The sequence below is a fragment of the Amblyomma americanum genome, chromosome 1 (assembly GCF_052857255.1).
Source record: "Amblyomma americanum isolate KBUSLIRL-KWMA chromosome 1, ASM5285725v1, whole genome shotgun sequence".
NCBI classification, from domain to species: Eukaryota; Metazoa; Arthropoda; class Arachnida; order Ixodida; family Ixodidae; genus Amblyomma; species Amblyomma americanum.
The window spans coordinates 411,187,217-411,212,064 of record NC_135497.1 but is presented as its reverse complement, the minus strand read 5'-3'; the positions used below and the strand labels follow the sequence as shown (position 1 = coordinate 411,212,064).

At 43.2% G+C, this 24,848-nt stretch overlaps 2 protein-coding genes across 3 annotated transcripts; one reads left to right on the top strand and one right to left on the bottom strand.

Annotated features, from left to right (window-relative positions):
• Positions 1–5,896: 5,896 nt before the first annotated feature.
• On the bottom strand, positions 5,897–10,845 carry LOC144115809 (uncharacterized). Of its 2 annotated transcripts, none has more exons than XM_077650304.1 (5): positions 10,485–10,845; positions 8,732–8,845; positions 6,765–6,818; positions 6,408–6,461; positions 5,897–6,105 (listed from the first exon to the last, which is right to left on the bottom strand). In XM_077650304.1, exons 1-5 carry the CDS (start codon positions 10,530–10,532, stop codon positions 5,953–5,955), a joined length of 423 nt encoding a protein of 140 aa, XP_077506430.1. In that variant the 5' UTR covers positions 10,533–10,845; the 3' UTR covers positions 5,897–5,952. The 2 variants fall into 2 exon arrangements, with proteins under 2 accessions (XP_077506430.1, XP_077506429.1); XM_077650303.1 differs by having other exon boundaries at positions 8,732–8,848; positions 10,485–10,842.
• A 334-nt stretch (positions 10,846–11,179) lies between these two features.
• LOC144102962 (uncharacterized) lies at positions 11,180–15,242 on the top strand. Its single transcript, XM_077635972.1, has 2 exons — positions 11,180–11,571; positions 12,804–15,242. The coding sequence occupies exons 1-2, from the start codon at positions 11,251–11,253 to the stop codon at positions 13,203–13,205; spliced, it is 723 nt and encodes a 240-aa protein (XP_077492098.1). The 5' UTR covers positions 11,180–11,250; the 3' UTR covers positions 13,206–15,242.
• Positions 15,243–24,848: the final 9,606 nt, after the last annotated feature.

Sequence of the window (24,848 nt, the reverse complement as noted above, 5' to 3'; positions counted from 1 at the left end):
GGATGTATGGATACGGCTGAACCCTTTAAATCGGGCGGTGGCTCCAGCCATCTAGCCCTCTCTTGTGAAGTTTTACTCTTGTCTTGATTTTAGCCACCAATAAGATAATCTTCGGTTGGTTACTTCTAACCGCTTAAAATCTACTTTCCCTTCACTGTCCTTAAACCCAAATGCCTTGGATAAATCAGCCCCACTGCTTTCCACTGTAGGTTGAAGCCCTTTACATAAAAGTACCAAGTGTTCAGCCATTTCCTCCTCTCCACACGCAATGCACAACATGTCTATCTCGTGGTACCTGACTCTATATGTCTTAGTCTGCAAAACTCTCGTCCTGGCCTCAAACAACAAAGAGCTTCCCCTACAATTATCATAGATATTTTCTTTGGCAATTTCTTGCTTAAAAATCCTGTATGTTCCCGGTGCTGATTTCGTCAGCATCCCTGTTTTCCCCAGAGCTCTCTCTGTTTCTTAACCTTTTTCTTAACCGATAATTGCTGATTTGCCCCCTTACTGCTGTTCAGATATTTGCTTGTCAATTTTCTAGTTCGCTTTCTTCATTTCGTGTCAACATTAATTATATACAGGTATCTGAAATCTTTCCTAGCCCACTGCTTTTCCTCCATCTTTCTCAATCGTTCCTCAAATGCTATCTTACTGCTAGCTTCTCTGCTCTCGAAAGACGCCCATCCCTTATCACCCTGTACCCCCTGATTTGGTCTATTGCCATGTGCTCCCAAAGCTAGCCTCTCTACAACATGTTGTTTAATTTCTAACTTTGCTTGAAATCGGGTCTCATGCACAGGACCGCATTACCGAAAGTCAGGCTAGGAACCATCACCCATTTCCAGATCCCTCTTACGACTTCATACCTATTGTAATTCCACAGTGCCCTATTTTTCAAAACAGCTGCATTCCTACTAGCTTTATTCATTATTTTTCATGCTCTGTCAGATACTCAGCACCGTTATTTATCCACACCCCAAGATACCTGTACTCGTCCATTACTTATAGCGTGAACTCCTGTATTCTATGCTCGCTGCCCTCATCATTAAATATCGTGACTGCAGATTTTTCCTTACTAAACTTGAAACCTAATCGGTCTCCCTCTGTACCACAATTGTCTATCAATTTCTGTAAATCTTCCTTGTTGTCAGCCATTAGCACTATATCATCGACATGTATTAATCCCAGTAATTACTGTTTAATCCATTTTCCTTGCTTAAAAAATGAAAGGTTGAAGCCTAGTCCGCTCCTCTCTAGCTTGGTCTCCAAACCTTGCAGGTACAACACAAACAACAAAGGAGACAAAGGACATCCTTGCCTAAACCCCCGCTGTATTTTTACAGGCTCTGGTACATTTTTTTACCATTTTATAAGCACTCTGTTACGTTTATATATATCTTTTAGAAGATTAATTACTCCATCTTCAACATCCAATATGCCCAGTATGTCCCACAGATACTCTTGAATAACTTCGTAGGCTCCCTTAATATCCAGAAATGCTAGCCATAAGGGCCTGTGTTCCTTTTCCGCAATTTCTATACACTGTGTCAATGAAAATAGATTGTCCTCCAACCTCCTTTGTTTTCGGAACCCATTGTGTAGCTCCCCTAGCACCCCCTTGTTCTCCACCCAAGCCTGCAATCTATCCTTTATAATCTGCATCACCACCCTGTAAACCACAGATGTCACTGTTATGGGACGGTAGTTACTTACATCAGGTTTGTACTCCTTTCCCTTTTATATCATGTTCATTCTACTTAATCGCCATTCATCAGGGACTTTCCTATCCACTATCATTTTATTCACAACCTGTATTATTTTTGCTTGGATTTTGGTCCTAGCTTCTTTATTAACATAATCGGAATACCATCTGGTCCTGTTGATGTGCCACTAGGAACCTTCTTCTCTGCCCTTTCCCACTCTCTTAGCTCAAGTGAAGTTATTGCAGTAACCGGTCTATCCTCCTTTGATAAATTATGTGCAACATCTCTTTATTTAAATTTTTCTGTCATCCTTGTTCCTATCTGTTTTAACGCTTCATCCCCTTTTAGTCGAATACCCTGATCTGTAACAATAAACCTATGCTCAAGACTAGTCTTATTACTCATTGCATTTAGATGTTTCCAGAATTTTTTAGCTGCTTTTCTATCCTTTTTATTTGCTTTTGACATCCATTGGGTACCCTTTCTTCTAATTTTCTCATCAATTAAATAGGATGCTTCCCTTCTACACTTTATGAAGGTATCCCATTTTCTGTCTACTTCAACTTCTGGTTACCCCCTCTTCTTGGAATATCTGTGTTCTCTGGATGCTTCCTGACGTTTCTCTATCGCCCTCTTGACCTCATCATTTCACCAACTCTTGGGTTTGCGTTTTTTCGCTTTTAGCTTTACTCGCACCTTAGCTAGCTCTAGCTCCAGTAATCGAGTTAATTTGGTATAAGTCCATTCTGTTTCACTATCCACAAAAATTACTTTCTCACTTTGGCTGCTGCTTCCAATTGCTTTTCTGAGTAAAAATTCCCCTCTGATTGTTCATCTCGCTTCAGTGCTACATTGGTTTCTCTTCTCCAACTCAACTTGATATGCTTGTGGTCACTACCTAGACTTCTGGAACCATGTTCATATATGCTCATTACTCCTAATCTACTATACATCCTCTGTGACATTAGTGCATAATCTACCGTCGGTGCAGACTCCCTGCCTCCCATGTTATGAGCCCTTCACTCTTCTCGGTACTGTTGCATACAACTAAATCATGCCTGTAACAAAAGAACTGTAGTGCAACCAAGACTAACACAAGAAAGGGGCACACTGGACTAGCACATTCGCTACAGTTCTTTTGCTACAAAATGCATCATCTAGCCCAACAAAAAGTTCTTCTAAATCATGCCTGTCACACATGTCCTGCAGCATGCTTCCTGTCGAATCTGTGTACCCATCCAGGTCTTCTATATGTGCGTTCATGTCGCCTAATATAGTTATCTCGCCCTGTCCTCCTAGCTCATCAATGTCGCTTGCAATACATTCTAAAATTTTCCTGTTTTCCTATTTGGCATTAGCTCATGTCCGCAGGTATACAAAGCCAAAGAGTTTTTGCTCCCCTGCCACTTTTTCTTTATAGCCATAAATGTTCCTTGCATCCCAGTTTAACCCTTTGAAAATTCTTACCTTTATGAATGAATTCCCCAATTCCACCCCCTTTCTGCTACCCTCTGTTCTATTGCAATATTCTCATGCGTAGTCTGGGTTACGGGGTGGTTGCTCCATGTCTCTAAGATGCATTTCCACTAAACTGTATACCATTAATTCCTTTTGCCTTAACTGTTCTTATTTTTCCTCCCATTTAAGTCTATTCCTGCCACCTTGCATGTTAATGAAACCTATATCTGAATTAACTTGGCCCTGGCGCTTGTGTCTATTCCTTCTCCTGCGGTTCCATCGTCCCTTTGATCTTGGTTCTTCCTTCTCTACACTGGTTCCCTCAGAGCTGTGGGTCCCCCCAAAAAAGCTGTTGCCTGGTGACCTGTCCTACTACCCACCCTCTTGCCAATGGCACCACTGTAGTGAATGCCATCCTGTGCAAAAGGGTGGGGCCTGACCTCGTACACTTCCCTGTTAACTTCCATTACCACGTACCTTAGTCGTCGACTCATTTACCTAATTACACGGTTAGCCTCAACGACCCTCCTTTCCGTTCCTGACGACAGTGACACCACAACATATCGCGTAAAACAAACGACCACCTGTTGGTGCTGCTTAGAGCAGTGATCATAAAAATTAATAACACGCAAACTTGTTTTGTGGCTATTTTTTGTTTCGTTTGTTTTTATTTAGGATTACATTATTTTTGTCTTACATGCATCTTGCATTAAAAAGGCTCTTTGCTCATTAGTTGAATGTCATCAGCATCACCATCGCACTACTGAAAACCAACTGAACTCTTGACTGAAATAACGTCAGTTATATTTGCTTAGCTTGATAGTGTTAGGTGCATGTGTATTAGCTGGCTTTTCGTTTTTAAGGCGAAGACCTTTAATGGCTCATGCTCGCATCCGTCCGTTAAGCTCTTGAACTCGATAAGAAAAAATATCTTCCATCAGGATGGAATTCAAAACACCATCCTTGCATTCTGCAGCGGAGCGTGCTAACGACTACTACTTTTTACTTTATTGAACGACTATGCTACTTCCTGCCAATGCATATGTAGTCCTCCTTGTCTAGGACCCTGGAGATTGTTTGCAGAAAGGCGTAGAATCAGATGGATGCCTCCCAAATGCCCTCCAGTGTCTCCAGCATTTAAGATTCACAAACAATTGTGTACTTAATTAACATCTTAACCACACATCAGTAACACAAGCAGCAGCACCACGTTAAAGGCTTTCGCCTCACCGCACTTTAGGTCAACAAAGTGCCCCCCTGAATTTTTTTGGATCAAAATTTCAGGCAATTATTGACGTTCCTACTGCATGCTACAGTAACATATGCATTTTTTTACCTATTCAGCAAAGTTCCAGCGGTGGTAAACATGAACGGCACGTGCAGCAAGTGGAAGTGAAAGTAAGTGGCAGTCGGTAGTACTTGCCTGCTCTGCGTACCGTGTAGCATGATTTCTAGCTTTTGAAGTAATTTAGCGGCGGTATAAAATTTCAGTGACTGATGCTGGCGGAACATAAGCAGGAGCTTACTGGGGGCCAGTATATTAATCGGGTAACGGCATAATGGCTACGGTGCCGAGAAGTACAAGTTACAGGCATGCACGCCGAGAGGCACGTCGTGAAATTGAGCTAATAGCGTCGGCTGATGGCGATGGTGTTGCATACTCTACTGATCTTTCCGAATCTGATCTGTGTGCTGCTGCATAGCGGCAAGAGGAACTAGACCCTAGCTCGTCACAAGTTTCATGCCTTCAATATGCGACTGAATATGTGCCACAGCTTCCATGTGGGGACTTCAGGTTGCAAGAGGGACCAGGTTCCGGATCGTCGCGCGCTCTAGGCCGTAAAGATGTGACAGAAGTAGTGCTGCAGCCTAGTCGGAAGTTCCTGCATAAGATAAACTGTTTAGTAATGCAGCCCACCTTAGAATGCCTGTTGCCCTGTTCTCCTCCGCCATGCATCAAGGCATAAGAAGGAAAGCAGGACATGAGGCTAATCACAAAATTACTCGGCATGCCCACTACTGGGCCACGCAACAGCTTCAGTGCATATGTACTCAATGCCTTTCGATGTCACTGCAAAAGAAAAACGCTCGCACATTGTTAAACTCATATCACCTAGCATGTTAAGGTAATGTTATATGTCTACACATTTTATTTTTATTATACACTCAAAGTGTTGCAGAAATAAAGCAGGGTTAATAGCACAACTGTGTAGAAGTGTGAATACATACAGCTTTAAAAATTATTGCATTAAATTTTGTGTCGTGCAATCTCCTTTTCTGAATGCCCACTGGAACTGACGTTAAAGAAGTTGGCATGTACCCATATAAGAAGTATTTCAAGAAAACTTATACAAGGAACAACTGAAAAAGAAGAAAACATGACAGTACAAATTTTTCATGTAACATGCATGCCAGTTTGCACCGAATACTTTCTACATAGCTGTCAATGACCTTGTCCAAAATCAGTAAAACCAGTTTGGAATAACGTGAGAAAATTTTGTAGAAAAGATATCACTGACCTGGTGGAGTATGTCTTGCATAGCCAAATTTTTCTTGATACTGACAGATTATTTGTAATGGAACTCTGACGAGATGACTATATTGATTTGTGTAACGAACATAAGCAATGAAGGCACATGAAAGAATATTGTGGCAGTTACTAATGTGCTTATGTGGTTCCACAAAAAGGTACCATCCTATATGAAGGATCTTTGCAGACCCTACTGCACTCTGCTACTGTCTCCGGTAAGCACGGGGCCTGACAAACAACTGCAGGTTCTACTGCACTTTACATTGCAGAATTGCAACGACATCCTACCTCATGCAGTGAAAAAACCTGGATGGAAACCACACAGGACGACATGAAACTTACTGGTGTAAGTTGAAAGGCTTGAGATGGCCCTGGCTGAATGTCCAGCATTGTGGCCACATCCATAGATGCCTGTAAAAAAATTTTGTTCAGGAGAAATGTGTGTGTACCGAGACATAACAAGCGTTCAGTTTTAAGCACCTAGTGAAAAGTGGAGAAGCATCACACTACTAGACCGTTTTGAGTTATGGCTGAAGGAATAAAGATATGACTGGTGTGCTGAGGTGGCTTGGTCAAAACTTCCTCTGAGCCTGCGCCAGGAAGCTTTCTTTTACATAAAAATTCACCCGTTTCGTGACTCGTGCTGCGAGATAAACTCAGACACTGTCAATCTTCTAGCAGTTGCTGTCACAAAATGGTATATCGTAACATACCTGTTGTGATGGGCCTGGTAAAGTTTCCTGGCTTTCAGTGACATCCATAGGTGCCTGTGAAAAAAAATTTTATTCTTGAGAAATATGCTTCTACCAAAGCATAAGATGTATTCAGTTCTAAGCAACTACTGAAAAATAGAAAAGCATCAGACTGCTAGGCTGTGTTTTCAGTTCTGTCAAAAGGATTATAAAAAATGACTAATGTGTAGAGGCGATTCAGAGAAAACTTCCTCTGAGCCAGTGCCAAGATGCATTCTGTTACAGAAATTTGTTTTTGGTCGCTCGTGCTGCGACATAAACGCAGACACTGTTGTTCTTCGAATTGATGCAGTCACAAAATGGCATATTGTAAAATACCTGTTGTGATGGGCCTGCCAAAGTCTCCTGGCTTTCAGCGACATCCATAGGTGCCTGTAAAAAAAAATTTATTCTGGAGGAATGTCATCATCGTCATCATCAGCCTGACTACGCCCACTGAAGGGTGAAGGCCTCTCCCATGTCTCCAATTAACCCTGTCCTTTGCCAGCTGCGGCCACCGCATTCCCGCAAACTCCTTAACCTCACCCGCCCACCTAACTTCCTGCCACCCCCTGCTACGCTTGCCTTCTCTTGGAATCCACTCTGTTACCCTTAAGGACCAGCGGTTATCTTGCCTTTGCATTACGTGCCCTGCCCAAGCCCACTTCTTCCTCTTGATTTCAACTAGGATGTCATTAACCCACGTTTGTTCCCTCATCCACTCTGCCTACTTCTGGTTTCTTAATGTTACACCTGTCATTTTCCTATCCATAGCTCACTGTGTTGTCCTTAACTTAAGCTGAACCCTCTTTATTAGCCTCCACATTTCTGCCCCATAGATGAGTACCGGTAAGATACAGCTGTCGTAGACTTTTCTCTTGAGGGATAATGGTAAACTGCCATTCATGATCTGGGAGAACCTGCCATATGCGCTCCACCCATTCTTATTCTAATAGTTATTTCCCTTTCATGATCTGTATTAGCGGTCACTACCTGCCCTAAGTAGGCATATTCTCTTACTACTTCCAGTACCTCGCTACCAATTGCGAACTTCTGTTTCTACTTTGGTTTTCTGCATATTATTTTTTAGCCCCACCATACTGCTCTGCCTGTCTAACTCATTGATCATGCTTTGCAGTTCTTGTCCTCAGTGGCTTAGCAAGGCAATGTCATCAGCGAATCGCAAATTACTCAGGTATTCTCCATTAACTCTTATCCCCAAATGTTCCCATTTCAGGCCGCGGAATACCTCCTGTAAACAGGCAGTCAATAGCATTGGCGAGATCGTGTCTCCCTGCCTGACACCCTTCCTTATTGGAATTTTATTGCTGACTATATGGAGGACTATGGTAGGCGTGCAATCGTTATAAATATCTTCCAATATTTTCACATAACACTCTTCCACACGCTGATTCTGCAGTGCCTGCATGACAGTTGAGGTTTCCACTGAGTTAAATGCTTTCACGTAATCAATGAAGGCCATATATAGGGGTCGGTTATAATCTGTGCATTCCTTTATCACTCACTGATAGCGTGAACATGATCTATTGTTGAGTATCTTTTACGAAAGCCTGCCTAATTATCTGGTTGATTAAAGCCTAAGGTTGTCCTGACTATTAGCGATTACCTTAGCAAATACTTAGTAGGCAATGAACAGTAAGCTGATCGGTCTGTAATTCTTCAAGTCCTTGACGTCTCCTTTATAAAGATAATGTTAGCATTCTTCCAAGCTCCTGGTACTCTCGAGGTCACAAGGCATTGCATATATAGGATGGCTAGTTCTACTAGCACAATCTCCCCTCCCTCCTTCAACAAATCTGCTGTTACCTGATCCTCACCAGCTGCTTTCCCGCTTTTCATTCCTACTAAGGCTTTCGTTACTTCCTCTTCTCTTACTGCTACGGGATGTCCCATTGCTGTGCGCTGCGGCTTCTCTCATTAACGTTCTGATTGCATTGGCTACTGCATAGATTTGTGTCTCTTTGGCTATTTGATATCTTATCCATATTGCTAATGATATTGCCCTCTTTGTCTGCTAACGCATACATCATGTACCAAGAATACAAGGTGTTCAGCTTTAAGCAGCTAGTGAAAGATGGAGGTGGAGCATCACACTTTAAGACTGTTTTGAGTGCTGTCTGAAGGGTTAAGAAATATGATGACTAGTGTGTCATGGGATTCGGATAAATCTTCTGGTGAGCCCGTGCCAGGAAGCAGTGTTTGTAGCTCCTACTCCAACATATACACAGCCACTGTGATGCTTTGAATAGCTGTAGTAGTCACAAAACAGCGCTGTTTGAAAATACCTGTTGCAGTGGAGACGCTGGAGATGTGTGACTTTGTGTTAGTGCTTGCTGGGCGCCATGCTGAGCAGTGGCAGCAACAGCTGTGCCATCGCCTGGCTGCTGTGAAAGGGGTTCCTGCTGTAAATGAATAATGAGGTGCATCACATGCTCGCAGTGGAACGCCAGCCTTAGCTAAAAATATGCATGTAATTCAACAGACAGATGTACCAATCTGAGACTGTCAATATGGAACACAGCCAGTGGGCGAGAGTGCACCCATTTCTTAAGAAAGCAACAGCAGAGAAATGCATTGTTAGTACAGCAGGTCTACCATATTTTTGAGAAGGGAGAGTGGGGTGTCTCTCCTCAGGCTCACCCAGCTATACCCCATGAAGTGTGTATGGTATGTGTATGAGGAATTATATATGCAGAACTGCCGTATCTGTATAATAAGGGAGCTAATTATACTCATTGGCATCCACCCAAGCGCAGCTATGCGGCTAAAGGAAAGCTATAAATTGTTTCCACAGAAACTTCGCAAAAGAAAACGGGATTCCCCTAAACATTTGGCCAAGCTTTCTGCCTGTGTTTTGTCTTTTTTTCTTTGTCTCATGCTTCCCTTTTTCCTTATGTGTATGACATTTACCGTATTTACTCGCGTAATTTGCGCCCGCACATAGATTGTGCACCCCAAAAAGTTTCAAACTTTTAACCCGATAAAAAAAAAAAACTACTCGCACATTTTGCGCACTATGCTGAGCCAGACCACCAGCATGTACGCGGGTGCGAACTGTGCCGTTTACCCGGCTTGCTCGCGCTGGCGGTCGCTGTCCCGGACGAACAGTTGCGCGCGCGCCCGAATCCAAAACTCTACCGTACCATTTGCTATACGGTTTGCCGCTAGTCAGTCGGGCCACACGCAAGGGCCCCGTTTTATTGCCCGTTATCTCCTCCCACGGCTGACTTCGCGATTGAATCTTTGCGCGTTTATTGCTTTGAGCTAAGCACGTGCCGTCATGTCATGCCACCCCGCGGGGAGCTATAGCGTGGGGAAGGGGGGGGGGGGGGGGTGTCAACCTTGTTGCCATGGGGCGAGGGGTGCCAACCTTTTTTTTAGGACGTGTTCGGATAACTCGCTTGCGCGTAAATTGAGCACCCTCTTTTTAGAGCCCTAATTAAAGAAAAAACGTGCGCAAATCACGCGATCAAATACGTACGGTGCTCTATGCCTTATGGAAATTCTTTGTGATTTCCTTTGTAAACGAACTATAGTTTTAAGGAATTACAGTGCTCTCTCAGTGACACTTCCCAGGTGCTATGGCCGAGATGACAACAAAAAATGCACCGCCTACTGCTAGGCGCAAACATTTTCACACTACAATAATTAAGTAGAAATGATGACCCAAGGAAAACTGTGGTGTGCTCGATGCTCTCTTTTTTTTATTTTCTTCTACTGATGAAGTGCGTAAGCTAATAAATAACTAAATTATCATGTACAGTAAGCAGAATTTCACCAGAGCCATATATAAACCGCAGCCAGTTTAGGAGTATAATGACACAATTACTTTTTATCAGTGCGGGAGTACTGTAGTCGCGCTACTCGATCATAACGTCTAGCTAAAGCCATTTATTCACAAATCGTTCTATTTCTTGCACGAACACCTAAAACATCATATTGAACGCATGCTTATGCAGTCAAGTTATAATAAAGCACCTTCTCAATAAGAGCATTTCTTTCCAATCTCTTGAGAATGTATAGAAGCTGGTTCCTCACCTGAAGGGGGACGGCATCCGCACGTATACGAACTACGAGCGGCGACATCCGATCGAAGTGCTCGGGCAGGAAATGTTTTGAACATACGCAGGTCCATTTTGCTGGATCTCAGTCTCTTTGGCCTGGTCTAACGGCCTCAGTCCACTGCCTCCTTCGCTCTGGATCTTTCGGAAACCTGTTTGAAAACAATACTATTCACTGCACTCGGACAAAGAGCCACCAATAAGGCCGGGGCGGTACGAATACCACGTTCACGCCGTGTCGTGCGTTATGTTCTGCGAGCATGCATTTTACTCATTACGCAGTCAATTAAATACGAAAACAAAATGCAGTATACTTACGCGTGGAAAGTGACGCCCGGTTCTTGCCCTGGCGTGCGCGACCTACACCCAGGAACGCAGCAGCTGGGCATCGCAGCGTCTTTGTTGTCAATGGGAGCAGAAGTCTCACTTTCCGCCGTGTCTGACAGCTGCCGACAGCCTGGCGCGGCGCGAAATCGTCTGCTCGCGCCGCTCGCGTTGATCTTCGCGGCGCTCGCATGCCATTGGCTGAGAAAACGGCCAAGTGTCATGGCGGAGCCTTCGCTTCCGGCTTCAAAAAATGTGACGTAGCATCCTCTCCTCTTTTTCTTCTTTCCTCCATGCACGCAAGGCTAGCGCTTGCGTTATGCGCATGCGCACTACCGTCCCCGCCAAAACTGCGTACGCTAAGCAGACAACCTGTTGCACGGTCATCCCTGAGGAAACGGCAGAGTGCAGAACCACAAATGGACTCCGGAAGATATTCAAGCGCAACCGAATCAACCGATGAAGATACACGGGGGAGGAAAAAGGCACCACAACCTCCTTCGTCCCCGCAATACAGCGAAGGCGGCCATTCTAGCTCGGCTTCCCAGGGTTCAGGCACAGGAAAGAACCACAGTCCACCACTTGGCCCTGGTGCAGAAGTGGAGGATTTCGACAGCTTTGATGAAGACCTGCTGCTGGATGCCTTGCTGCAAGAGGCTGCCCTCCATAATCTTCGTCCTATGCCAGGTGTTGCTGAAGTCCATCCAGTCGTGGCTACCAAAGAATCACACAGGGATGATGTGAGTCTGTTTTCACTTCCGATGAAAATATTTACATTTGCTGCCGATTCGCTGTTATTTGGATTTGAACTTGCAGTTTCTAGTGCCACGATTGCTGTCAATTTGAACAGCTTCAGTAACCTGCCCATCTGCTGGCTGTTTAATACGTGGCAATCATTGTGCAGGTTAGCTACCTTGCTTGGCATGAAGTTGCAGGTGGCTACAAAACTGCATCAATTTTATGAGATTTGCTTGCTCTCATGTTTAATTTAAACAAAAGAGTGAAGAGTGCGTTGATATGGTTGCATGCAGTCTTTACTAATTGCTGTGCAAGGTTACTAATTTGTAATTATTTTGCAATTTTGGTAATTGTTTACAATTATTTAAATTTGCAGCAAGTTCACCTGACCATAGTAATTCAGGTAAGAAGCATAAGTTGAGGGCTGCACGAGAATTTGTGCTACTATTAAAAATTGGTCCCAGTTTAGCACTGAGGCCAGAACTGGAGAATGTCTATCAGGATTGTCACTGCAGCTATTCTAGGGCTGATTTTTGCGAGCTCCAGTAGGGAAGTTGCAGAAGTGCACTGAGGTCAAGTTAACTTATCATGCATTTTATTTGGCCGGTGTCAGGATGTATATCATAAATATCACAGGCACTCTCTTTTTTGATTAAAGAAGAAAGCTGGGCATATTGATGCAGATTCACAATATAACAACAGTACGGTGAATAAACTCTTGATGAAGGAGAGGCACAGATGATACACTCGGCTACTACGTCTGAATGTTGTGGAAGGAAGGGCAGACGTGTTGAAGTCTTCTCTGGGCTGCCACCTCTACGCGGTGGCATGTGTGTCAGACAGCTGTGCTTGCATGTCATTAAGTGCTTGGTTATACCTATGCGATTGTTATAACCGTGCTGTTGGTGTGCCCTCGCTTTCTCTGGTTGAAAGGATAACTTTGCTTATTTTGCACTGGTTCAGATTGCCAGTTCCAGTGACCTTGAGCAGCCAATCACCTCATGAGTCGAGAAACTGAATTTTCAGAAGTACCCAAACCAGTTTTTACTGTTGTTTTCACTACTTTCATATTTTGCTAGGAACAAAAGTAATTGCACTGGCACATGTCCGGTGCTGGTCACATAATGACACATCACCATAAATCTGTGACCGTTAACATCCTGTCTTGCAACCAAACTTTGACAGTTATCATACTTCACTGTGCCCCTTCCCCCTTTTTTGTTTTATTTTTCAGAGAAGTGATGCAAGCTCACCGGCAAGTACTGTTAGCCTGCCGAGCTCAGTCATTGTATCGGATTCCGGGTACTTGGCAGACGAAGACCCTACTCCGGAGTCCGAGCAGGACAACATGTCCGAGGTGCAGAGAAGGTTGGTGACAGTGCTGGGGATGCTGAGAGAAGGCAAGAACATTGAGTCACACGAGACGTGCCCAGAACACTGCTTCTGTCCCCGTTCAACTCAGTACATTCAGACAGCCCGAGAAGCTATTTCACTCAGTGCCTTCCTGGCTTACCATGGCGAGCCACTGCCAAGAAATAGCCCAATCGAGGACCCTGAGATAGCCATGCTGCTAGAAATACTACTGCGTCATCGCGAAGGCAGAGATACAAATGAGGGCGGGAACGGTTCCGCATGAGGGCGATTAATGCTATTTTTGCCAGGGGTGTCCGGTCAGATTCTCTTCCGGTGCAGATTTGTCCCGTCGTGCTAATCGTGCACTTCGTATAGTTAGCACCTGGGCAGCAAAAAATGGGTTGAAGTTAAATATTGGAAAAACCAAGGCTGTTATGTTTCATCCAAAAAATAAACTTTATGTACTACCACCAATTCTAATTGAGGGTATAGAGATAGAGGTTGTACAGAGTTTCAAGTCGCTCGGTGTTATTTTTTCTGCAAATTTGTCCTGGGATCAGCACATAAATGACCTCATCAGAAAACTTTCGAAAACTGTTGGTCTCATGCGGCGTTATTGTTTTACTTTTCCAAGAGCAGTTAATATTCTGCTTTACAACTCTTTATTCTCATCCACGCTCAACTACGGCGCACTTGTATGGGGAACCACAAGCAAAAATAATATTAATGATCTTCACTTGCTACAGAAACGTGCCATCCGCATAATTTGTAAAGCACCCTATTTAAGCCATACGAAGGACATGTACAGGCAGCTGAACATTGTTAGTGTAAAATCTATGTACACCTATAGACTGTCTAAACAATATAAATTAGAAGAATCTAAAAATATAAATGCATTAAAATTGCTGGCCGGACTGGAAAAGCACACTCCTACCTACCCAACGCGCAAGCCCGAACAATGGAATGTGAGTAAATGCCGTACGGGTTATGGAAATCAAATGTTGAAATTCCAACTGCCGACAATGCTAAATGATTTCTTGAAGGACAAGAACACAGATATACAATCTGTTTCATTGAAAAACCTAAGAAAGAAATTTGTATGGAATTAGAATGTGAACATGTTTTTCTTATTCTTTGGAACCATTTGTTTTTTTTTTTGCATTTACTTCTGTATCTCTACTTTTTACCAGATATATTTCAACTATCTTATACGGGAGTCTAGGTTTGTGCACGCTTCTATATGTTATGTAATAATTTCATTACCTGTATGTCTTATTGATGTATGCACAAGTTGGACTGGCGTATGTTTCACTGTCACTTATTAGTCTGCTTTATGCACTTATATATATATATTTTTATTACTGCAGCAGTAGCTGCAGATTGCGTTCCCAAAATCCAAATGCTGTGTTTTCTTTTCTCTTTTTTTTTTCCTCTTCATATTTTTACCATGCGCTGCCTCTGTTTGCCATGTATTGGGGTGCGGGCCTAGTCAAGCCTATGTCAGGCTTTTTGTCTGTACTCCAAACATCCTTGAGATGTTGAATAAAGATTGTATTGTATTGTAAGTGACTCGAAGGTGCACTGGTTAACATTGTGATCTAATACTCTTGTGGTGCATTATGAGGTGACAGTGTATTGCATGTAGACATTGGATATGTGAGTATGGTATAGGCTATCGGGATTGTTCTGGGATGTACAAAATGGATGTACAAAATTATGTACACAGTCCCCAGAATGACTATGTGTTGTGTGTAGCCTGCTTGGAAGGCCTGCTACGAGATTTGTGGGTCATTTTTAGAGTGAAGTGTTGTCTTGTATATCACAGTGCAACAGTTACAGTGCTGAACCATTGCACAAGCGAGCTGCAAAATGTTCATGTATGTATAACTGCATATATATGAGAGACAGAGGAGAGAGCAGTGCGGGTTAGAGGTCAGATGAGAGTTGGAGATAATTACACCGAAATTTAGACAAATCAATGGACTTGGGCAGGACAGATAACTGGTGATCTTGTAGCATGGCAAGTGGGATAAAAAAAAATGTGGTTGAAGGTAGTGAGCAATGGGGGTGGGGAGAACTATATTAGCAAATGCTAATAGATGAGTAGCCGTGGCATGTACAACTGCTATGGTGGCATGTACGACTTTGCAAAATCACACTGTGTTGGTTGCATGTTTTTTCATTGCTTAACAGAGCGAGCACCGGATGTACAAGTCTGTTGCAATCCAGTTATTCCTGATGTAATCATCTTGCTGTGAGGTCAGTAAGTTAGTGAAAGAAGTTGTGTATTGGTTTTGTTTAATGATATAAAAATCTTTGGCCAGTATATCCTTTTTCTGCAAGTTCTTACACTGTTTCCTTTGTGTTATCAGCATGGAAGCTGCCTTATAAGCAGTGGGCCTGTGGTTAATCTGGGTCGACTCAGCCAGGTCAAGGTCCAGGGGTCCTGTATCAAAAGGCCGCTTCTGTGGTGCGACTAAAAGGGACGGGCTTCAAGGAGAGGAGTGTACCAAGGACTTACTTTACACATTTGCGGGAGTACTTGAAAGACGCAAACAAAAGTGAGTAGTAAGTAGTACACTTAAACAGTCCAGCTGCTTAAGTACGGTCAGAGATCCCAACACCCCTAGCCGGTGAATCTCCCAACTTTACCAATGGCTGGTCAGAGATCACTCAAGATGACTTTGGGAGCCGCCCACCACTGGAGGCAGCACCATTGCCCTCTCGCAGAGGTTCTGGTGGAGAGCACCCATTCTTACAGTAGCAGTTTCAATACTGTCGCAGCCTCCCAGCTCAGTAGTGAAGATGGAGGTTCAGCACCATGTATAGCAGACCCTGGTTACATTGGTCATTGGCCAGGGTTAACCAGAAGTACCGTGTCCAGAAAGGTCACAAACTTCCAACCCAGGCACTTTGTGGAGATGGAAGAGACATGCAACTTTTGTTAGTAACTTCAGGGAAGAGGAAGGTTGGGCCAACGTGCCCTGTGGGAAAGTTATGAGACCTTCCTTTCACCACCACCGTTTCGCATGAGAAGCTGTTTTCCCTCAAGGATGCAATTAACCCCGAGTGGTCACGTCTCCCTTGCCAATGGTGCTGGTCGGCAAACCCTTCCTTCCTGAGGCAAAAAGGAGGATCCACAGTTGATGGCGCTCGCAATGTTGGCTCCATGCAGGTGCCTTTTTGAAGACGCGTCTGTTAAAATCTTGGGGGAGGTTCCCTGTGAAAATTCTCCTGGGTTGGAGGCCTCCATTCTCAACAGCCTTCAGCATAATCATATAATGTCTTTTTATTGTGTAGTTTTTATATTTTAGTTCAATTTTAGAGCTTTGGATTTTTCATGAAAGGATTGAACACAGCCTTTGGTTTATTTGTAAGCTGTTGCAGGTGAAAGTTTATCAACCACTCACATTTGATGTTCTGTAAATGATAGTAACTGTGTTTGCTCAGCCATGCCATGACGTTGGAGCAGCTTCCCGCATGTAAAAGAAGTACATTGTTCTTGCACTGTTTATACAGATATTACAGTTTTATTTTCAGTTTGTTGAAAGTTCCGCATGGGGGGGAGGGGGTGTGCAGGAACTACAAGTCCTCCTGGCCTAACACACTTCCAATGCACACAACCAAGATCACCTTGAATAGTCTGCATGGCCTCGCATGAGCATCTGTTATGGAGGTCTTATGTCCAGTTTGGAAGCATTGGCACCCTTTCAAGGGACAACTGCTGAGTGTCAAAGCCGCTCTGAGAAGCACCGCTATGGGGCCAAGTACATGATGTTTAGTTTATGGGGGTTTAATGTCCCGAAATGACTCGGGCTATGAGGGATGTCGTAATGAAGGGGTCCGGAAATTTCGTCCACCTGGGGTTCTGCACTGACATCGCACGGTACATGGGCCTCTAGACTTTCGCCTCTATCGAAATTCGACCGCCAAGGCCGGATCAAAACGGGCCTTTCGGGTCAGCATCCGAGCACCATAGCCACTGAGCCACGTCGCAGGCTTAGGACATTGCACTTGTAACTCTAGCTGTTTGGATAAATGAAAAACTTGTGGTAGAGCCAAACCGTGTTTGGGCAAAAACACACCGATGGTGGTAATCAGATGCATGGCAATGACAACCTACATTTTTTCAGCCACCAGTGAACTTTTCTAACTCATTCACTCAGCTTGTGCACTGTACTTCCTTTGCTTACATGAAACCGCCTACTGAAGTTCTTGGCTAGTGCTATAGAAGACACTTGTATTAACAGTTGCAGAGCTAACACTTGCAGAACTCACAAAATTTGAAGATCCTATATTTGCACAAGAGCTCCGAGGTTGCAATGCATCTTCCTCAGCTTGTGAGCGTACACCTTTACACTCGGAAATACATGCGAGATACCACAGTGCTTGCCGTGCACTCCGCAAACAGTGTAGCAAATCCGCGTGCTCAAACACTGGAAGCAGAGCCTTCCATACCTTAAACATAGAGACAGTAATAGCAGAGGTAGCAGTCTGCTACTCGCAGGCAGCGAGTATTTTCATCGCCACCGCCAAGATCTGTAGCTTGCCTCTGTGCTATCCTTTGTAGTGAAATGATGCTAAGTAACAAAAGAATGCACGCGAAGGCGTTGCATCACAATTGGGTAAGTTTATTCATTCAAAGCAAGACGATCGATGTCCGCTGCCGTCAAAACGGCAGTCATGTCTTTTTATAGATACTGAAAAAAGCACACACACTTTCATTCCAGGGTTACAACACAAACTTTGTACATTGTGGACCGGGTAAAACACTTAAAGTGTTCAGTGTGGCGAAACACTGAAATGTTGAGGGTCAATGATTCCACAAGACACCGGGCACATGTGGCATTTTGACATCGGAACTAGAGCTGTGCACTTGAAATACTCTTAAAACTGAACCATGCACATAACAGTGAGAATGTACATCACAATGCAATGATGCATCTCCTGATGCCACTGCATGGTTAAAGCAGCCAACATAACCTCATCAAAGACAAACGAAGGAATCTTCACGGAGAATTCCAGAACAGACGCTGAAGTCAGCACTCAAAATTTCTTGCTGCTTAGAACTGTCCATAGCTGCACAGCCCACAATGAAAAAGATGCCCAAATATTTCCCTGCGTTTTAAAGGTTTGCATCTGGCACCGCTGGAAGATCGTAGCATGCGAACACTGTGTTGCTCTCCGTTATCCAAGAATGCAAGACTGGATCTTGCTCACATATCTTCACTGTCCGTTGTCTCGTACCCTGATAAGATGACAATTTCACTTCGGTGCTGCAGAAACTAGATGCGCAACACAGTTTTTGTGAGACACCTAATTCTGGCACGATGTGTCTAATCTAATCATTTGTGGAGAAGGGGAAATGAGGGACTACGCAGCTTGTTTTACTGAGCTGTTCCGAGTGATGTGGTAATCGGCGAATGCTTGTTTCAACTACAGCTCTGTACCTTAGCATTAAAAAAGCACCAGGAATCTATTCAGTCCCTTCAGCTTGTGAGATGGCTTCATTTTAGCACTTGTCGGTGCTCTGCATAAGCGTTTGATTGAGCGATCAAGTAAACGCAAAAAAACTTGTGGCAAAAATCAGCAGCTGCTTGCAAGGTGACTGATATCACACAAGCTGCTCTGATTGCAGGCTCACATTTGAGCATAAATTGAAGGCTACGGTATAATAAAGTGGGCATAGATCAAGCTCCTGGGCTGATCCAACAGAGACGCAGTTTACATGAAGATGGCAGTGATATCATAGAAGGCAGCACTCACATTTTGATTCCACTAAAAGAGGTAAGCTGTTTTCAGTCAAAGTTGAAGCATATTAAATTAGTCCATTATGTCTGTTGACTAGAAACTAGAACAAGAAATGAGACTACCAATCACAAAACAAATTAAATGAAAAAAAAACTGGTTTTTGCATTCCAAAGCTAAGACTGCTCGATCTGCACTAATATGCCAAATTTTTAACTAACATATAAAAGCTTTTTAACGAAAACGCAAGTATCAATAAAAATCTGATGAACTGCTCACACATCACTTATCACTTTCTTATCAACAGCTTATGTTAACTAAAGAGTTGCAAAGGTGGAAGTGCTGACAGTGCAAGCTTGGAGAGGGTGAGGAAGGAGAGCATCAGATCACTGACCAAAAATTTGTCCCTGACTTGTCTTTGTCTGGGCCCAGAAGAAGATGGCTGCTACGTGGATACGTTGTTCAATAAATTGAGGCTCCCCTCACACTTGTTCACGTTTGAGCTGTTAAGTTCACAGTTGCAAGTTCAATATGGCGTACAGTTAGTTGTTATGGCTACAGATGTATGCAGCATAGCGAATACTGACTCAAAGAAAAAATCGTCCAGCATTGCTGGCCTACCTTTTCCTCATCACAGGATATACACACATGGCCTGACAAGACTCCAACATTCATTCATAATCCTTTATGTATACCTCCACTGTGCAAAAAGCATGTGGCTACAGATGTATGCAGAATAGCAAATACTGACTCAAAGAAAAAATCTTCCAGCATTACTGGCCTACCTTTTCCTCATCACAGGATATACACACATGGCCTGACAAGACTCCAGCATTCATTCATAATCCTTTATGTATACCTCCACTGTGCAAAAAGCATGTGGCTACAGATGTATGCAGAATAGCGAATACTGACTCAAAGAAAAAATCTTCCAGCATTACTGGCCTACCTTTTCCTCATCACAGGATATACACACATGGCCTGACAAGACTCCAACATTCATTCATAATCCTTTATGTATACCTCCACTGTGCAAAAAGCATGCAGAGGTATAAAAACTGAATGGGGTTGAAACACTGTACAGTGGAAACTTGCGTACCACAATGGCAGTAGCCGTAGCTGACCAGACTGGGCATGACAAAAGTCGAGCAGCTTCACATTTGATCCGTTCATTTTCTAAACATGCAATGTCCAGAATTTCAGCCAGAACTGCTCTGTTGCGAGCCAGAGTGGCTAGTGCGGCTGAAGTGAAGCAACATTTCTGAAAATCATACTGGGCATCTTCTGTTGATGCTGCTCTGCACAAGAAGCATCACAAGACTTCACAAAACCCCCAATGCTTATAGCCTGCAGCATGCAACGCCACAGAACATTGGAGAATATGTGACATGAGCAGGAGTTTTGTAGGTAAAACCTTTCACGAGCGGAGAGTACACAACTCCACACAAACACACACATTGCACATGCAGTCTACAGATGCAAAGGGACAATGCTAGTAATACCATCATCGGGCTTAGTACAAAACACGCGAAGTGCAGCACATGTCATCAAAAAGGAGCTCCATTGCTTCTACAAGCTGCCTAATAATTAAGCCTCTGTTGTTCCCGTTCAGAATGTGTGAAAAAAAAAGCGGTATGTCTACTACACCAATTGACTTTCCTTTTCACGTTCTGAACAGCAACACATCCAAGCGAGCAGTCTGACATCCTCCAACACACTGCATAGAAAACAATGCATCTCTGTCCTAAAGAACCATCACACGGCACAGACACATGCAGAAACTGCGAGCTTTGCACAAGTGTCTCCCTCAGAGTGCAGCATGAAGACATGCACTCTTGTGTGAATACAGCAAAGCGTGATAAGACTGCTTCTTTCCCAGCCATATTTCAAGGATACACACAAACACACACACAACAGCAGACATTAGGGGAACCTCTATCACAGCCACTGGATATAACGCCTTCTAGCTACAGTGGCTGACTGTACTTCTAGTGGATGTATGGATACGGCTGAACCCTTTAAATCAGGCGGTGGCTCAAGCCACCTAGCCATAACTTATGAAATTTTACTCTTGTCTTGATTTTAGCCACCAATAAGATAATCTTCGGTTGGTTACTTCTAACCGCTTAAAATCTACTTTCCCTTCACTGTCCTTAAACCCAAATGCCTTGGATGAATCAGCCCCACTGCTTTCCACTGTAGGTTGAAGCCCTTTACAGAAAAGTACCAAGTGTTCAGCCATTTCCTCCTCTCCACACGCAATGCACAACATGTCTATCTCATGGTACCTGACTCTATATGTCTTAGTCTGCAAAACTCTCGTCCTGGCCTCAAACAACAAAGAGCTTCCCTTACAATTATCATAGATATTTTCTTTGGCAATTTCTTGCTTAAAAATCCTGTATGTTCCCGGTGCTGATTTCGTCAGCATCCCTGTTTTCCCCAGAGCTCTCTCTGTTTCTTAACCTTTTTCTTAACCGATAATTGCTGATTTGCCCCCTTACTGCTGTTCAGATATTTTCTTGTCAATTTTTTAGTTCGCTTTCTCCATTTCGTGTCAACATTAATTATATACAGGTATCTGAAATCTTTCCTAGCCCACTGGTTTTCCTCCATCTTTCTCAATCGTTCCTCAAATGCTATCTTACTGCTAGCTTCTCTGCTCTCGAAAGACGCCCATCCCTTATCACCCTGTACCCCCTGATTTGGTCTATTGTCATGTGCTCCCAAAGCTAGCCTCTCTACACCATGTTGTTTAATTTCTAACTTTGCTTGAAATCGGGTCTCATGCACAGGACCGCATTACCGAAAGTCAGGCTAGGAACCATCACCCATTTCCAGATCCCTCTTACGACTTCATACCTATTGTAATTCCACAGTGCCCTATTTTTCAAAACAGCTGCATTCCTACTAGCTTTATTCATTATTTTTCATGCTCTGTCAGATACTCAGCACCGTTATTTATCCACACCCCAAGATACCTGTACTCGTCCATTACTTATAGCGTGAACTCCTGTATTCTATGCTCGCTGCCCTCATCATTAAATATCGTGACTGCAGATTTTTCCTTACTAAACTTGAAACCTAATCCGTCTCCCTCTGTACCACAATTGTCTATCAATTTCTGTAAATCTTCCTTGTTGTCAGCCATTAGCACTATATCATCGACATGTATTAATCCCAGTAATTACTGTTTAATCCATTTTCCTTGCTTAAAAAATGAAAGGTTGAAGCCTAGTCCGCTCCTCTCTAGCTTGGTCTCCAAACCTTGCAGGTACAACACAAACAACAAAGGAGACAAAGGACATCCTTGCCTAAACCCCCGCTGTATTTTTACAGGCTCTGGTACATTTTATTACCATTTTATAAGCACTCTGTTACGTTTATATATATCTTTTAGAAGATTAATTACTCCATCTTCCACATCCAATATGCCCAGTATGTCCCACAGATACTCTTGAATAACTTCGTAGGCTCCCTTAATATCCAGAAATGCTAGCCATAAGGGCCTGTGTTCCTTTTCTGCAATTTCTATACACTGTGTCAATGAAAATAGATTGTCCTCCAACCTCCTTTGTTTTCGGAACCCATTGTGTAGCTCCCCTAGCACCCCCTTGTTCTCCACCCAAGCCTGCAATCTATCCTTTATAATCTGCATCACCACCCTGTAAACCACAGATGTCACTGTTATGGGACGGTAGTTACTTACATCAGGTTTGTACCCCTTTCCCTTTTATATCATGTTCATTCTACTTAATCACCATTCATCAGGGACTTTCCTATCCACTATCATTTTATTCACTACCTGTATTAATGTTTGCTTGGATTTTGGTCCTAACTTCTTTATTAACATAATCGGAATACCATCTGGTCCTGTTGATGTGCCACTAGGAACCTTCTTCTCTGCCCTTTCCCACTCTCTTAGCTCAAGTGAAGTTATTGCAGTAACCGGTCTATCCTCCTTTGATAAATTATGTGCAACATCTCTTTCTTTAAATTTTTCTGTCATCCTTGTTCCTATCTGTTTTAACGCTTCATCCCCTTTTAGTCGAATACCCTGATCTGTAACAATAAACCTTTGCTCAAGACTAGTCTTATTACTCATTGCATTTAGATGTTTCCAGAATTTTTTAGCTACTTTTCTATACTTTTTATTTACTTTTGACATCCATTGGGTACCCTTTCTTCTAATTTGCTCATCAATCAAATAGGATGCTTCCCTTCTACACTTTATGAAGGTATCCCATTTTCTGTCTACTTCAACTTCTGGTTCCCCCCTCTTCTTGGAATATCTGTATTCTCTGGACGCTTCCTGACGTTTCTCTATCGCCCTCTTGACCTCATCATTTCACCAACTCTTGGGTTTGCGTTTTTTCGCTTTTAGCTTTACTCGCACCTTAGCTAGCTCTATCTCCAGTAATCGAGTTAATTTGGTATAAGTCCATTCTGTTTCACTATCCACAAAAATTACTTTCTCACTTTGGCTGCTGCTTCCAATTGCTTTTCTGAGTAAAAATTCCCCTCTGATTGTTCATCTCGCTTCAGTGCTACATTGGTTTCTCTTCTCCAACTCAACTTGATATGCTTGTGGTCACTACCTAGACTTCTGAAACCATGTTCATATATGTTCATTACTCCTAATCTACTATACATCCTCTGTGACATTAGTGCATAATGTACCGTCGGTGCAGACTCCCTGCCTCCCATGTTATGAGCCCTTCACTCTTCTCGGTACTGTTGCATACAACTAAATCATGCCTGTAACAAAAGAACTGTAGTGCAACCAAGACTAACACAAGAAAGGGGCACACTGGACTAGCACATTTGCTACAGTTCTTTTGTTACAAAATGCACCATCTAGCCCAACAAAAAGTTCTTCTAAATCATGCCTGTCACACATGTCCTGCAGCATGCTTCGTGTCGAATCTGTGTACCCATCCAGGTCTTCTATATGAGCGTTCATGTTGCCTAATATAGTTATCTCGCCCTGTCCTCCTAGCTCATCAATGTCGCTTGCAATACATTCTAAAATTTTCCTGTTTTCCTATTTGGCATTAGCTCATGTCCGCAGGTATACAAAGCCAAAGAGTTTTTGCTCCCCTGCCACTTTTTCTTTATAGCCATAAATGTTCCTTGCATCCCAGTTTAACCCTTTGAAAATTCTTACCTTTATGAATGAATTCCCCAATTCCACCCCCTTTCTGCTACCCTCTGTTCTATTGCAATATTCTCATGCGTAGTCTGGGTTACGGGGTGGTTGCTCCATGTCTCTAAGATGCATTTCCACTAAACTGTATACCATTAATTCCTTTTGCCTTAACTGTTCTTATTTTTCCTCCCATTTAGGTCTATTCCTGCCACCTTGCATGTTAATGAAACCTATATCTGAATTAACTTGGCCCTGGCGCTTGTGTCTATTCCTTCTCCTGCGGTTCCATCGTCCCTTTGATCTTGGTTCTTCCTTCTCTACACTGGTTCCCTCAGAGCTGTGGGTCCCCCCAAAAAAGCTGTTGCCTGGTGACCTGTCCTACTACCCACCCTCTTGCCAATGGCACCACTGTAGTGAATGCCATCCTGTGCAAAAGGGTGGGGCCTGACCTCGTACACTTCCCTGTTAACTTCCATTACCACGTACCTTAGTCGTCGACTCATTTACCTAATTACACGGTTAGCCTCAACGACCCTCCTTTCCGTTCCTGACGACAGTGACACCACAACATATCGCGTAAAACAAACGACCACCTGTTGGTGCTGCTTAGAGCAGTGATCATAAAAATTAATAACACGCAAACTTGTTTTGTGGCTATTTTTTGTTTCGTTTGTTTTTATTTAGGATTACATTATTTTTGTCTTACATGCATCTTGCATTAAAAAGGCTCTTTGCTCATTAGTTGAATGTCATCAGCATCACCATCGCACTACTGAAAACCAACTGAACTCTTGACTGAAATAACGTCAGTTATATTTGCTTAGCTTGATAGTGTTAGGTGCATGTGTATTAGCTGGCTTTTCGTTTTTAAGGCGAAGACCTTTAATGGCTCATGCTCGCATCCGTCCGTTAAGCTCTTGAACTCGATAAGAAAAAATATCTTCCATCAGGATGGAATTCAAAACACCATCCTTGCATTCTGCAGCGGAGCGTGCTAACGACTACTACTTTTTACTTTATTGAACGACT